Source organism: Eretmochelys imbricata, chromosome 3, assembly GCF_965152235.1.
Source record: "Eretmochelys imbricata isolate rEreImb1 chromosome 3, rEreImb1.hap1, whole genome shotgun sequence".
Lineage (NCBI taxonomy): Eukaryota > Metazoa > Chordata > Testudines > Cheloniidae > Eretmochelys > Eretmochelys imbricata.
This window is the reverse complement of record NC_135574.1, coordinates 137866620-137883093: the sequence shown is the minus strand read 5'-3', so window position 1 is coordinate 137883093 and position 16474 is coordinate 137866620. Positions and strand designations below refer to the sequence as shown.

General features: G+C 38.0%; 1 protein-coding gene across 1 annotated transcript in view; it reads right to left on the bottom strand.

The window, feature by feature from the left end:
• The window catches only part of FMN2 (formin 2), a 239287-nt gene that overhangs the window by 64935 nt on the left and 157878 nt on the right, over positions 1-16474 (bottom strand). The window contains exons 12-13 of the mRNA XM_077812174.1: positions 14943-15002; positions 14587-14707 (exon numbers count right to left, since the gene is read on the bottom strand). Coding sequence (XP_077668300.1) covers positions 14587-14707; positions 14943-15002 — 181 coding nt within the window. The remainder of the gene's footprint in view (positions 1-14586; positions 14708-14942; positions 15003-16474) is intronic.

Sequence of the window (16474 nt, the reverse complement as noted above, 5' to 3'; positions counted from 1 at the left end):
AGAAATTCTTCCTCGAGGTGGCCCATGAAGAAATAGGCATATTGGGGAGCCATCCTAGTACCATGGGCAGTTCCCATGGTTTGGACAAAGTGTTTGTTGTTGAGCGTAAAATTGCTTTGGGTGAGGATGAAATGGATGAATTTTGGCAATGTGTTTGTGTATAAGGGAGTGTTTGCCACTAGAATGATGACTGATAGAACTTGGGAATGGACAAGGTCAAATCTTAAAGTAGTCTGGCTCTCATGGTGGGGCCACATTATGCATGTATTCAAACAAAATGCACTAGCTTTAATGTGATACCCTGAGGATTCTGTCTGTACCACTTCTGAATTGTGGATGAGTCTATGAAATTTTATCATGAAATTATTGTGTCACGGAAAGCCTATGTGTATGTGGATCCACCCTAAATTAGCAGGGTGGCATCATGTCTCTACCAGGCCAGACACAATGGTAAGTGATCAGCACTCAACAACAGTATACTTGAAGTAAAACACCCTGGGACAATAGGTTTTGCTCTAATTGGGAGAAGACACTTCTACCTTGTGTGTGCACGGAGGAGAGTTTGAAAGTAATGCAAAATTTCCAAAAAGACAGAAAAAAAGGTGACCCCAAGCAAGAGTCTATAAAGGGATTCACATGGGTCAGAGAGCCATTTTGCAGCTGATTAATATGAGGCAGGCTGCTGCAGGGGCACAGTAGAAAAGGGGGTGGAGGACCCTGCCATGGAACACAGAGGATTCCCCAAAAACTCCCAAGGGAAGGGTAAGCTGGTGAGGGATATCACATTTAGGATTTTGTAGAGCTTTTTGTGATCGGAACTCTCTTGTGCTTTACATTGGATTACATATAAAAAGAGCATAAAGTTGAAAGATTATACAAAATGTGTGTGTGTTTGTGCTTCACAAGTACCACACGCTCCTGGGAGAGTTAAACTGTAAACGAGAAGCTTCACACCTGTAGAGTGGAGTTCTGGGAGATGAGCATTTCAAGTCCTGGGGAATGTGAAGGGTCAGTGCTGCACCTAGGGCATCTAGGAGGCTGGACAACAGGTTCCAACACTTGGAGGGTGGTGCCAGTTAGAAAGTCTGTGCTCCGAGATTGTTCCATGGGGCCCTTAGATTGGGACAGTAGCTGGACTCCATTCAGCTCCAGAAGCTCAACACACCCCAGGGCATCCAGAACACAGAGGCTTAGATTCCCTTCACAGCAGTCCTAGTGGGGGGCAGGAAAGGATGATCACTAGGATCTGTGACAAATGGGTTCAAACAAACTGCCCTAGCTTTAAAATGTCATGAACCAATAGAAAGACAAGGTGGGTGATGTAAGATCTTTTATTGGACCAACTGCTATTGGTGAGAGAGAGAGAGAGAGAGAGAAGTTTCGAGCTCCACAGAGCTCTTCTTCAGCTCTGTTTAGCTCAAAAGCTTGTCTCTCTCACCAGTAGAAGTTGAGCCAATAAAAGATCTTACCTCACCCACATCATGTCTCTCTAGTACCCTGGGACCAACACTGCAATGAACCAACAGAACTCAACTCTTGGGCAATGCCAGACTTGACACTTCTTTCAGACCACTTGTAGCTCTAAGTTCTATAAAAGGGGGAGAAAATCCTCTTTGGTGGTCAAAAGCTACCACATCTTTTAATGCAGAAGTACTGCTTCTGCCTAAAATCAAATCTGCATAAAAACCCCAAACATATAATGTTACAAAAATGGTACAATTCACCCTAAATAGTACCTTTAAATTAAACAGGATTATTTGTTTTACCCTATCTACAACAGAGCAGTTGTGGTATTGTTTCTAAAAGGCACTTCTGTGATAAAGAGATTTACTACCATACTCTGCTTATCCAATATAAAATGAATATTTAAACTGTCATCACTCTAGACCCCTAGAGAATAGCAATCTGTTTTAGAGATCCAAAAGCTCATGTGTCAGAAACAATCACTGGAGGCCTAAACCACACTGCTGTCATACACAGCGCAAAAGAAAATGACTTTAGGAAAAATCCCTGGAGAGCTAGATAATGTAATTCAAATTTAACAAGGCTCTAAGTGGTAATCACACCCTGAATAACAATGGAATCCAGATGCCCAGCAACAAATTAAGATGTACCAAAGGTTTTTTCTTATTTTTCTTTTTAATTAATTGAACATGAAGCCCGAAAACACACTTTGTGGGCATTTCTTTTATCATTGTTTTCCACAAATGTAAAAAATGCTAATGATCAAAAGTACACAGATAAATGGAAATCAAATCAAATTATTCAATGGCGAGCCACACAAAAGGCATAAAGTTAGTGGGACATTGACAGCTGTAAATACTCTGATTCCTTTTTTTGTTTTAAAGTATAATTGAAGATAGAGGAGAAATGCGAACAGACTTAGTAAAAAACATCAGTAGCCCTATTCAATTTAAAAAAAAGTTAAACGGGCCTTCTTTGCTTGTGTAGCAACTTATTTGAAAACAAATGTTACGTATCTGCACACTCCTGTAGGAAGGCTTATGAAACACGTACACGTGCTAAGTCAATACAATACAAGAATGGAATTACTACTGGATGTGATGATTTTCTAGGGTTTGGAGAATCTGCTCATTTATTTAGTGAATAAGTGTTATATTAGGTCAATTCCATGCTTAGTGAAAGTGCTCCAGTGCAGCATTCTCTACCTTTTCTCCCACTTCTGCTGTGTCTTTGAGGCAAGAATGTAAACTTTGTACTACACGAAAAGAAAACAATTGTACTCCACATGAAGCCTTTTCAGAAATGGTCTCATACATTTAATAGGAGACTGTTCACCAAAAAGCTTCTCAAAATGCTTCACAAACTAATATATGTAGCCACTTCTGGAGTGAAATATGGGAGGTGTTCAATTACGCTGTCGAACACCATACAAAATTTAGGACAGGAAGTGAAAATGAGTACCTTATCTAATTTAGATAAAAGAAAACTGAAGAGGGATCTTTTAGGTGGGTAAACTGAAAACTACAAAACACAATTAGTCAAAAAGGAGTTTGATCCCAAACACTCAAACAGTATTATGGGGTAATGGAGATTTTCCAAAGGGAGCCAATCCAGAAATATCGGATGACCATCTGAAAGATCTTGCACTCTGCCACAAATTGCTATAACAGCCTAGGTAACATCACATGAGTTCAGTGTCTCTTCCCAGGCTATGGATTACTCATCATTTTTGACATAGTCAAACTTTTTATTCTTTTAAGTCATCAGCTACAATTCAGGATGACCTCCTGATATCTCAGTCAATTTAAGAGAAGATAAGTGTGGCTCCTCTGAGGATAAGTGCCCCCCAGGGATCGTAGGCTATACCCATGCCAACAGCCTACAGCAGTTCCCCTTCAGAGTCTTTAAGGAAATGCGCAAATACACTATCTTTCATATTCTCTTTGCTTTGGAAAAGAAAAACAGATGTAATATTGTCAGAATGAAATGCTTAATCTTTCTTTCTTCACAGAACTATTTAGAGTCCTGAAACATCTCCCATGACATGTGAATCTTAAAAACAAAAGAAAACCTCTGTTTCTACAATCTGTTGTTTTATGTGAAAGGACTAAAGTTTGACATTAGTGATCCTAAAAAGATTCAGAGTTCAGGTTTGATTCAGCCAAGCAGCTTGGTTGGGAAAACTGGACTGTAAACCTCAAGAATTAATAAGATTTGGGGAATTCCCACAGTGGATAAACTTCAGGAACAAACACTTTCACTATCCTTGCACCTCCTGTTTCGATCCAGACTAGAAAATGATAAAGAAAATACTCTGAGGGCTTGATCCTATAGAGTCTCTGTGTAGCATGCATCTAAATACAAGGAAGAACTGAGTGGCAGGAAAGGGAGTTCCTGAGATCCTAATTCTGCATCAGACTGCTGCTATGCTACCCCCAAGTAACTCCTTCCTAGTGTCAGACATAGAACCTAAGAGAAAAAAAAATGCGAAATTAAGAAAGGAACTTAAATGAAGAAGCACCTGGCATTAAGAGAATTGTGCTGAAGTCTATGTCCACATGCCTGATATCCACCCACAACCTTTTTGTGTTGTTTTTGTTTTTTTAAATCTGTGGTCTTGTGACTAAGGGAGCAGGTGTACAGGGAGCTGAAGACTTACTACTATTCAGCATGGTACACTAGTACTTTCCCTTGCAATGTATGTTACCACAAATGGCCTCCACTCACACTGATACTGGAACAGAACAACCCTGTATAATGAGTCAGGTTTTGGATTATGGAGGCCTTCATCTAATAGCATCAAAACCACAAAAGAGGGAGCTTGGTTCAAATTCAGTTATAAAATGGGTGATGGTTGAGGCAAAAGTTCTCATTTTGGAAAAACATTCACCCCATTCCTGGCAAAAATTGCCAACCATGTGTAGATCCTTCAAAGACAATGGAAAAACACAGAAAAGGAAGAAAAATACATCTTACTTTGTCCAATTAGGTATACAGGTGCTGAAAATTAAGGCCCCAAATGCAACATCACACCCTTTAGAAACAGTGGGAGGCATGCTGATACTGCCATTAGTCAGGCAGTGGTATCATCACCTACCGGTCTAAAACGCGTCAGCGTCTAAAATTAACCAGTGATTCATTATTGTCTATAGAACAGGCGTAACATGTCTTTTAGGTTTGGTAGTCTTCAGTCCCCCAGATCAACAAACTACTTTTTAGGATCATAATCTCTCTAAACAGAACTGTTAGATGTACTCATAGATCATGTTCTACACGTTTCACTGGAGTCTAAAAACCTCTGTCCTGCTGAGCTGTTATTATTCCACAGCATGACTAAAGGAAGCAAAGATGATAGGAGCACAAACGATACAGGCAGTACTCCTGCCTTTCCATATTTCACTGCCTGTATATGCTTTTCTTCAATGTTCCTTTACTAAATTCTTAGTAGTGCAAGGGAAAGTGAGTGAAATTGTGTGGAATAAGTGACACAAGAATGCCGGCACAGTTTGTTACATACTTCGTAAAATCTATTTGATTTCACTTAACTTGATAATGTTTAAAGTTGGGCTGTCGATTAATTGCAGTTAACTCACACAATTAACTCAAAAAATTAATTGCAATTAATCACACTGTTAAACAATAGAATACCAATTAAAATTTATTAAATATTTTAGGATGTTTTTCGACATTTTCAAATATATGGATTTCAATTACAACAGACTACAATGTTTACAGTGCTCACTTTATATTATTTTTATTACAAGTATATGCACTGTAAAAATGATAAAAGAAATAATATTTTAAGTCACCCCATACACGTACCATAGTGCAATCTCTTTATCATGGAAGTGTAACTTACAAATGTAGATTTTTTTTTTGTTACATAACTGCACTCAAAAACAAAACAATGTAAAACTTTAGAACCTACAAGTCCACTCAGTCCTACTTCTTGCTCAGCCAATCGCTAAGACAAACATTTTTGTTTACATTTATGGGAGATACTGCTGCCCGCTTCTTATTTACAATGTCACCTGAAAGTGAGAACAGGCATTTGCATTGCACTTTTGTAGCCGGCACTGCAAGGTATTTACGTGCAAGATATGCTAAACATTTGTATGCCCCTTTATGCTCCAGCAACCATTCCAGAGGACATGCTTCCATGCTGATGATGCTCGTTAAAAAAAATTATGCGTCAATTAAATTTGTGACTGTACTCCTTGGAGAGAGGATTGTATGTCTCCTGTTCCATTTTACCTGCATTCTGCCATACATTTCATGTTATAGCAGTCTCAGATGATGACCCAGCACATGTTCATTTTATGAACTCTTTCACAGCAGATTTGATCAAACACAAAGAAGGTACCAATGTGAGATTTCCAAAAAAATAGCTACAGCACTCGACCCAAGGTTTAAGAATCTGAAGTGCCGTCCAAAATCTGAGAGGGACGAGGTGTGGAGCATGCTTTCAGAAGTTTTAAAAGAACAACATTCTGATGCAAAAACTACAGAACCCAAACCACCAAAAAAGAAAATCAACCTTCTTCTGGTGGCATCTAACTCAGTCCACTCTGCTTTGAATCATTATAAAGCAGAACCCGTCATCAGCACGGACACATGTCCTCTGAAATGGTGGTTGAAGCACGAAGGCTCATGTGAATCTTTAGCGCATCTGGCACGTAAATATGTTGTGACACCGGCTACAACAATGCCATGTGAAGAATGCCTGTTCTCACTTTCAGGTGACATTGTAAACAAGAATCGGGCAGCATTATCTCCTGCAAATTGTAACAAAACTTGTTTGTCTGAGCAATTGGCTGAAGTAAGACTGAGTGGACTTGTAGACTGTTTATTTTTGAATGCAATTATTTTTTGTACATGATTCTACATTTGTATGTTCAACTTTCATGATAAAGATTCCATTACAGTACTTGTATTAGGTGAATTGAAAAATATAATTTCTTTTGTTTTTTACAGTGCAAATATTTGTAATAAAAATAAATATAGTGAGCACTGTACATTTTGTATTGTGTTGTAATTGAAATCAATATACTTGAAAATGTAGAAAACATCCAAAATATTTAAATACATGGTATTCTATTATTGTTTAACAGTGCAATTAATAGCACGATTAATGGGATTCATTTTTTTAATCGCTTGACAGCCCCAGTTTAAAGACATTGCTCTCAATAAAAGAGCCTAGCTAAACATTAACAATATCCAGGGACTGGGTCTATCAGTTGGTAAAGCTCAAGGAGGTTCAGTTGAAGTAAGTATCCAGAAGTTTGAATATGAAACAAAAACTATAGCATCCTCTCCCTTCTATCAGGCCTCTGATCCAAACTGCATTAAATTTACCACCTTAAATAATTGGTCCCATCTCTACTCCTTTTTAAAAAGGGCCCTCATATCTGATTTCCTCTATGCTATGTTCACTGCAAATTAACTGCCACCCTGGGGTTTCCTTGTTACCTGCATAACTTTAGAAGTCTCTAAACATGAAAGCAAATGACTGGATTGCAGGAAGAAAGCAAAAAACGTCAGGGACTTATCTGAAACTGCAAAAATGTCTGGTTTGCCGGTACAGGTAAAGTGAACAGGGGTATGTATACATCACAATCACAAATTGGTGACCACAGTCACCACAGCTGACAGTCTTGTTGGCCATCTCAAATGAAGCCAAGGTCTGAATAGAGTTATAAACTGAATTACCTTCTCAGCTGTCAAGCTGGTCTTTCCATCTCTATTTTCCAAAAATGAATAGAAAGTAGTAAATAGCAAAGAACTCTACTGTACACAGCTTTGTAAGACAATAGATTTCAGAACCCTGCAGTCTATACTACTCATTAGCATTGTACTGCCCTTGTACTTTCTTCTAAGAAGTTTAAAATCTTAAATAAAAAAAATACCTAACATCAGCATATGGACATAGGAAATGCTACACTGGATTAGACCAACGGTACATACAATCTGGTATCTTGTCTTCAACAATGACCAGCACCATACGCTTCAGAGGACTATGTATAAACCTCGTACTGGACTAATTCAGAAACTTTGTCATGGGGAAAGTTTCTAACACTTAGACAATTAGTGTTTGATATTTCTTGAAGCATGATGATATTTCACACACGTATGTTGCTCTCTGATTAGTATCCACACATTTTTGAATAGTCAGTCTACCACAGTATGTATTATTTTCCTCCCTGCATAATACAGTATATGTGAAATGAGAACACTTTAAAACAGTGATGGACAAGCATAAATATTCAGGTATCCATACTTCAGACTCTCATCCATATCTTGCTGGTCTGAAAATTGGAAAAGGTAGACGGAAGGAAAATTGGACGGAAAATCTGATAACAAGATTTGGTAATATTTCTAAAGCTTCCCAGTTCCAGATGTGTCTAATACCATGAGAATAGCCTCTGTCTCACCCGGTATTTCTATGAACAAAACCTCTAATACAAAAGACATTTTTCAACAGCAGCACACGTTTGGTTCAAGGTTTGGGTGACTCTCCTTTTACCTGACCAGGTTCATCTATCCTAACATGGCAGATTTTATTTGCTATGAGGTTAGCACAGTAAAACTGAACACAATCAAAGAGCCCAAACTGATCAAGGGCCACTTACACCGTCTGAAGAGAAACGGAATGGAGAAGATGTTTCAGTGAACAAGAAATATGTGATGAGTATGTGTACTTTCTGGTTAAGTGACACTCTCGAGATGTACAATAGAAGTGATAAAATGTAGGGTCTAACCACTGTTTTCCCAGCACCTCCAGTGTTTTCATGTAACATTTACAACTACAATCTGCAACTTTAAGGACAGTTAAGAATTTCATGAAGGGGAATGAAACTAGCATCATCTGAAAGACAAACTCTGCCACAAATAGAACAAGCTCTCAGTTTTCTTTTATTTATTTTTTTGGTATTGTTAAGACTTACACTAAGAACTGCTCAGGCTTCAAGGGCTTTCATAGACAGCTCCTTGTTTGGAGTTTTAAGGACAGTAAAACATGACTCACAGATTGACTGAAAGCCTGGCTTTAGTTTACATCTGGTTTAGGTTTAGGAGTCTGCATGCTGCACAGTTTCAGTAATTAACCCATTCAGTGATGGCTGCACAAGCTGCTGGAGTGTGTTGATGCAGAGTTCATGATTTGTAAGCAAAAGCAATATTTTATTTTTTTTTAGCATGCTCTCTATGCTTCGGAATAACTGGAATTGAGTGACTTCCTCAAGCACAGATGTATTGGTGTATTTAACTAATATTTATCTTGACGGATTTGGCATTTACTAATAAAAAGGCAGTAAGCATCTTTTCTGAAAATAAGCATGTTAATATTACACATCTGGCTCTGTATCTCATCACACTGCCTCATATAGATAGAAAACTGTAAAAAATATTTAATGATCTTTGAAGTCTTAACATTTGTAAAAAATTTAATTGATGTGATCGCAAGACTTAAATTTTGAGACTAAAAACAATGAAACACTGGACGAATTTATTAAAAAATTATGAGATGGTGCTACAAAATATATTTAGAACAGATAGCAAGAGGAGTACTGCAGAGTCAATTAATTCAGCCCTCTCAGAGTTGAGGAGTTCCTCATGTAACTTACTCTATTCGCCTTCCCCAAAGACTGGGAATACAAGCATAGAAGCACATTCAGGCCTGGTGCGGGAGAGGGTAGCAAATCATTGAGTGACCCCTGTGGTTGCTCCCTTGATCAGCACTAATCTGATGCCAAGCATCATGTGCAAATGGGTTGGGAGGATAGTTGAAGGTGGATATGGGCTGAAAATTGGGACAAATAGGGATTTGCAGGAATGAGGATGACATTCAAGTACAGATGAGGGTAATGTGCTTTTTGGACATTAACCTCTGAGTACATGATATTACTGCCCTTTTGACCTAATTCATCACCACTCATGAATGGTGCTTGCTTTGCAAATTGTGAATTTGGCTCTCCATGTGTCAAATCACAGACACAAGAGCAGAGGCTTATAGTTCCAGGTAAAAGCAAAAGAAAATGGTAGATGTGGTAAATCAGGAATATTTGTATACCTCTCAGGGTTGCTGAAGCTTTTTTGGAAAATACTTTGAAAATATGACATTCTGCACAAGTGCTAAGTATTCTTATAAACATTTTTCAGTCACATAATTCAGAGATGGGAGAGACTGATTGGGTAATCTAGTCTATCCCCATGCAAATGCAGGATTATTCAGCGAATCGTAGATTCTCAGAATACATACAAAATAGCACTAAAAAGCATATTGTTTACGTCACCACAATTACCTTGTTAATTTATAATGTCCATGGTTGTCAACTGAATATGATAATAGTACTACCACATCATGACATGCAAACAAGCTCTGGCAGATTCAGGATTTTAGATCAGTCAGTTCATACTATACTTGGTTGGGTTCTTACATTTTTACTAGTTAGGCAGAAAATAAATCTAACCTTGTGTTTTTAATTCTATTTCACTGGAACTTTAGTGGAAGTTGGGCAATACATTACAACTGATGAATTTTATGCTTGTGAATTAATTTACTATTGTAGAGCTCCCATGACAAGAGCCATTTTCCAGATGGTTTAAACTCACCATAAGAAGTGCTTCAGAAACACTAAAAGAAAAGGAGTACTTGTGGCACCTTAGAGACTAACAAATTTATTTGAGCATAAGCTTTCGTGAGCTACAGCTCACTTCATCAGATGCATTCAGTGGAAAACACTATACTTCTTATCGCCTTTTTAGTGTTTTACCTCTTCCCTGCCCTGAATCCAAGTCCAGTTTTCTACGTTATCTTCCTCCCCTTCCTCTCCTCCAATCTCCATCACTCTGATGGCTAGAATTTGGTGTAGTTTCTGATGAGTACTATACCTCAGATGCCAGGTATCAATGAAGACCCTTCCCCTTTTTACTTCCAGTGAAAGTCTTTGATTCACCTAAAAGGTAGATTTCAAAATCCGTGTAGTAATGGAAACAAAAATACCCTTTCACATCTAGAAAATTACTTTGATAATCCTAAATAGTAGATATACACAATGCAGAAACCTTTGCATCAAAAATCTTCTTCCATTGTTTCTGTGACCTTAGCTACCTGACTCTCTTTACATGGTCAGTTGATTTATGTCATGTGGTGAGTGCTAAAATTTCTCTCGTGGAATGACATAAGAACAGAAGTCATTACTTGTCATGACTGCATGAAGGAGGGCTGCTGACAGCCAGGAGAGATCAAAAGCAGATCAGGTTGCTTAGCAAACTATATGTCACTGAACTCAGAAAGGCTAAATTGAGAATCCTGGAGAGCTGAGAAATCTGGGGGCAATTGATGGAGACAAATTCAGTAGGTATATTAATAAAATACCTAGCTGTTCTTCAGTCTTCTGTTTATTAAAATGTCTAGTACATAATACATTAATCCCCACCATATATTCTTTTTAAACAAGAACATCAGAAATAAACTGCCTGTGAGTTTAATAATGTATGGTGTACACTGGTACACTGTAATTTGTGTATATCTTTAATTCCTCATTTTTTACCATTTTGTAACTGAAATCTCTGTTCCAAGCAAGAAGGCAGCAGGCATCCAACTTACTTTTCCAAATTCTTGTAGGTTGACACTTTTAGACTAATTAAACTCTTGGAACAGGTTTTCTTCACTAATATTTGCAAACCGCAAGGCATACAATTCATAAACTTAAACATAGACAAAAGCCTATGCAGACATAATGGGAAAGGCATAAAGATATGGAAATCATGAGTGTTTTTTTTCCTTGAAGCATCTCAAAAAACCTACCCCTTTGATACAAGCAAGCATCCAAGCTGATCACTGTGAATTAGCATTTCACAGAAATCATCTAAAACAAATCAAAGATGGCTTTAAGTCTGAATGTCTCTCTGTGTGTTACTTACATATTTAGATTGTAATAAAGGCTTAAAATGGAAACCTTTGTAACTATAAGTCTAGCAGCTGATTCCAGCAATTGCTATATTTTCCAATCTCATTCTGAAACAAACCTATTGGACTGAGGTTTCCCATGACTGATCTCTATTCAAAAAGGTAATTTTTTTCTTCTTCTTCTTTTTTTTTTTTTTAAATTTTAGGAGGGTAAGAAAAAAGCCCATTGTAATAAAATTTTAACATACTTTTTGAATATGGACACCGTATTTTTTAAAAGTGAAATGGACTGGTGCCTTTGTTCGAATTGAAAACAGTCTTTGTTGTACCAAAGTTATGAGTGATTGAAAGTTTCTGACTTGCAGTTAAAAAAAAAAAAATTAAAGGTGAAATTCTGACCCTACTGAAGTCAATAGGAGATTTGCCATCGACTGCAATGGGGTAAGAATTTCACTAAGAGTCTACAACCTTGCACTTAAACATGAATGCATGTGCACACAGCTACTTAAGGGTCTAATATTTCAAGGTACTGAACACCTCTTGAGTTTTGTCAGCTATCACTGCTGTCAAATGCAGAGAAGTACTGTGTCAGGAGACGATCTTCACCTTGCAGATTCAAGCCCTAAGTGTTCAGCTATTTAGGTAGGAACTTGCTACTTTAAGGAATTTATAAGATCCATTGGAAAATCAGCAATGCTTGAATAAAGCATAAGCTAAATAAATAGTTATAAGAAAGGCAATTGAAGCCAGATTCATTTTCTCTCTTTTTTTCAGATAAAAGTTATATGACATTTTAAAAACAGCATTCGGACATGGTTAACTTTGCCCCATTGAAAACCTTACATGCACTAATTTATTCCAGATAATGCATAAAGTGTCCAAGATGGTGAGCTTAACGTACCTAGAGCAACTTTAACTGTTGGAATTTCCTGACTTGTGAGTGCTTGAACTTGTAATTTTAATGTTGTATTAACGCTAGTTTTTGCACCTAGGTTGACATTCTCCCATGGTGTGGAGGGCCAGCATAAGGCATTCTGCACCATTCAAGACCTGCAGTAAAGCTGTGAAGGACTGTGGATTGGTTTTGAGTGGGTTCCTCTATATAGGACCTGGAAGAGCTCCTACACTGGTCCCAAATTGGCTATTGCTAAGAGAAGTGTGCAGGAGAGATCATGGAAGATGTAGCTACATGGATTCAGTAGCCCTAACAAACTGAGCAGTCACTATTCCAGTTTAGGGGCTGAAGCAATGGCACTAGAGTGATCAGGCTGCAGCCCCATGGTAGGTTGAGGAAGAAATATAATTTCCATCCCCATATAACCCGTGCTTAATTCCCCCACACAAGGCCCAATAACTCCACATGGATGGTGCAAATTTCACTCTTAATGTAAAGATATTTCAGCTTTTGTCAATGCAAAGAAAACAGCTTTGAAAATTTCTCATGGTGACATATGAGGAATTATGACCCTAATCCATGGGAGTGTGCTAATAAAGTTTGTGGATGATACAAAATTGGGAGGTATTGCCAATTTAGAGAAGGACCAGGATATCATACAGGAGGATCTGGATGACCTTGTAAACTGGAGTAATAGTAATAGGATGAAATTTAATAGTGAGAAGTGTAAGGTCATGCATTTAGGGATTAATAACAAGAATTTTAGTTATAAGCTGGGGACGCATCAATAGAAGTAACAGAGGAGGAGAAGGACCTTGGAGTATTGGTTGATCACAGGATGACTATAAGCCGCCAATGTGATATGGCTGTGAAAAAAGCTAATGCGGTCTTGGGATGCATCAGGAGAGGTATTTCCAGTAAGGATAATGAGGTTTTAGTACCGTTATACAAGGCACTGGTGAGACCTCACCTGGAATACCGTGTGCAGTTCTGGTCTCCCATGTTTAAGAAAGATGAATTCAAACTGGAACAGGTACAGAGAAGGGCTACTAGGATGATCCGAGGAATGGAAAACTTGCCTTATGAAAGGAGACTCAAGGAGCTTGGCTTGTTTAGCCTAACTAAAAGAAGGTTGAGGGGAGATAGGATTGCTCTCGATAAATATATCAGAGGGATAAATACCGGAGAGGGAGAGGAATTATTTAAGCTCAGTACCAGTGTGGACACAAGAACAAATGCATATAAACTGGCCACCAGGAAATTTAGACTAGAAATTAGACTAAGGTTTCTAACCATCAGAGGAGTGAAGTTTTGGAATAGCCTTCCAAGGGAAGCAGTGGGGGCAAAAGATCTATCTGGCTTTAAGATTAAACTGGATAAGTTTATGGAAGTGATGGTATGATGGGATAACATGGGTTTTGGTAATTAAATATTCATGGTAAATAGGCTCAATGGCCTGTGATAGGATATTAGATGGGGTGGGATCTGAGTTACCCAGGAAAAAATTTTCTGTAGTATCTGGCTGGTGAATCTTGCCCATATGCTCAGGGTTTAGCTGATTGCCATATTTGGGGTCAGGAAGGAATTTTCCTCCAGGGAAGATTGGAAGAGGCCCTGGAGGTTTTTCACCTTCCTCTGTAGCATGGGGCACGGGTCACTTGCTGGAGGATTCTCTGCTCCTTGAAGTCTTTAAACCACGATTTGAGGACTTCAATAGCTCAGACATAGGTGAGAGGTTTTTCGCAGGAGTGGGTGGGTGAAATTCTGTGCAAGAGGTCAGACTAGATGATCATAATGGTCCCTTCTGACCTTAGTATCTATGAATCTATGAAGTACTTAAACCTGCACCTAACTTCAAGAACCATTCTGAATCAGCGTCTATATGCCTTCATTCTTGGGTATCGAGATCAGACAATATCCACCAGATAATCATTTGCAAACTGCAAAAGCTACTGTATGAACTCACTTCACAAGACTGAACTGGGGGCAGGGGTTGTCTCCAGGGAAACTGGGGCAGCAAGTTTATGCTGCTTCATCTTTACTCCTCAGCAATACTCAGAACTGCATCTGAACATTTTCCTGACATGCAATTCATTTAAAAATCTTGATACCATGGCTATAACATATGCTGATCACTCACTCTAAAAACACCAACCAGTAGAGTTAATCAAGTCAAGGATACAAAGGCAAAACGTAGGAGGTAAGATCTACCTTTCATAATGTATTTTACAGATGAGCAAGTTTCCAGAAATTATACAAAAAGTGAAATAGAGCTATATGTTATTGACATATCTGTAGTCTGATCTAGTTACAGTACCTCGCAAATCTTTTTTTAGTTTGCGAAGATCTTTTTGAAAGTCTTCAAATTTCATTTGTGAAGCCTGAAAGAGGTCCTGTGGCTCTGGAAGAGGAAAGATGCATTGCTCTTTTCCAGCATCCTGACAAAAATATAAATGAACATTTACTTTACCTTTATTTTTAAAGGTATACATTTTAAATAACTAGCACTTATTAAAATTTTACTTATTAAAACAGATAGTGGACAGTTAGCACTAGTATTACTTATGAATAATAACATACAGATTAAAGTAGTCTTAACCAATATAAGGTAATACAAGTTTTAATAATTAGTTTATGTAATTTTATTTAAATTGGCAAAGGTAACTCACTCACCTCATCAAAATTACGCAAATAATATGAGACAATATATGATAGAAGACTTCTGCTATTATCCTGTGTAGAAAAAACAAAATAATAAAGTTAAATTTTATTGTGTTGCTATGTCATATTTAAAGTATAGTAGGGTCTATTAACTTTTTTTTTTTTAAAAGCTACAATTAAATCACCTTTATTCTAGAAGAGCAAGGGAATTCTGAATGGAAGCTAATGTTCCTTACTGAATGATGCTGTTAAAAGCAAAACACACCCTTAAGTCCTTTGCTGAATAGGGATGGACTTAAGGAAGTACTTAAAGCCAAAAAGATGCTTAACTACTTTGCTGAGTTGTGGCCTTAAATGAAAAAATATTTCAGTCTCTCTGCAGATATTACATCGGATCACATTTATACTCAGGTCATATTTTCAAGCTTTTCTTCACAACCAGGAAGGCTTGAAACTTACTTTGCTTTCCTAAATGAAAGTTGAGTTTCTGATATAATCAGCTCACTCCAGGAGTCAGTGCCATAACCGTGGGTGTATAGTGCCTTTGCCTTGCTTACCATTTTCACCCAAATGGCTATGCTAGGCAGCTTTAATAATAGGATATTTACCATCACTACCATTTCTTTCATGAAACTGTTCCACAGCCCAGTGACTCTCTGTATTGTATATACAGGCCTGACAGATTCATATGACGAAACTTGGGTTAGTATAGGAAACACATCACATTTTAGATGTTAGGGCTCCCAGTATTAGGTATTTCATATGGTAATTATAACATGTCATAAATATAAAGGGAAGGGTAAACCCCTTTAAAATCCCTCCTGGCCAGAGGAAAACTCCTCTCACCTGTAAAGGGTTACGAAGCTAAAGGTAACCTCGCTGGCACCTGACCAAAATGACCAATGAGGAGACAAGATACTTTCAAAAGCTGGGAGGAGGGAGAGAAACAAAGGGTCTGTGGGTCTGTCTTTATGCTGCCTTTGCTGGGGATAGACCAGGAATGGAGTCTTAGAACTTTTAGTAAGTAATCTAGCTAGGTATGTGTTAGATTATGATTTCTTTAAATGGCTGAGAAAAGAATTGTGCTGAATAGAATAACTATTTCTGTCTGTGTATCTTTTTTGTAACTTAAGGTTTTGCCTAGAGGGATTCTCTATGTTTTGAATCTAATTACCCTGTAAGGTATCTACTATCCTGATTTTACAGAGGGGATTTCTTTACTTCTATTTACTCCTATTTCTATTAAAAGTCTTCGTGTAAGAAAACTGAATGCTTTTTCATTGTTCTCAGATCCAAGGGTTTGGGTCTGTGGTCATCTGTGCAAATTGGTGAGGCTTTTTATCCAACATTTCCCAGGAAAGTGGGGGGTGCAAGTGTTGGGAGGATTGTTCATTGTTCTTAAGATCCAAGGGTCTGGGTCTGTAGTCACCTAGGCAAATTGGTGAGGCTTTTTACCAAACCTTGTCCAGGAAGTGGGGTGCAAGGTTTTGGGAAGTATTTTGGGGGAAAGACTTTCCAAACAGCTCTTCCCCAGTAACCAGTAT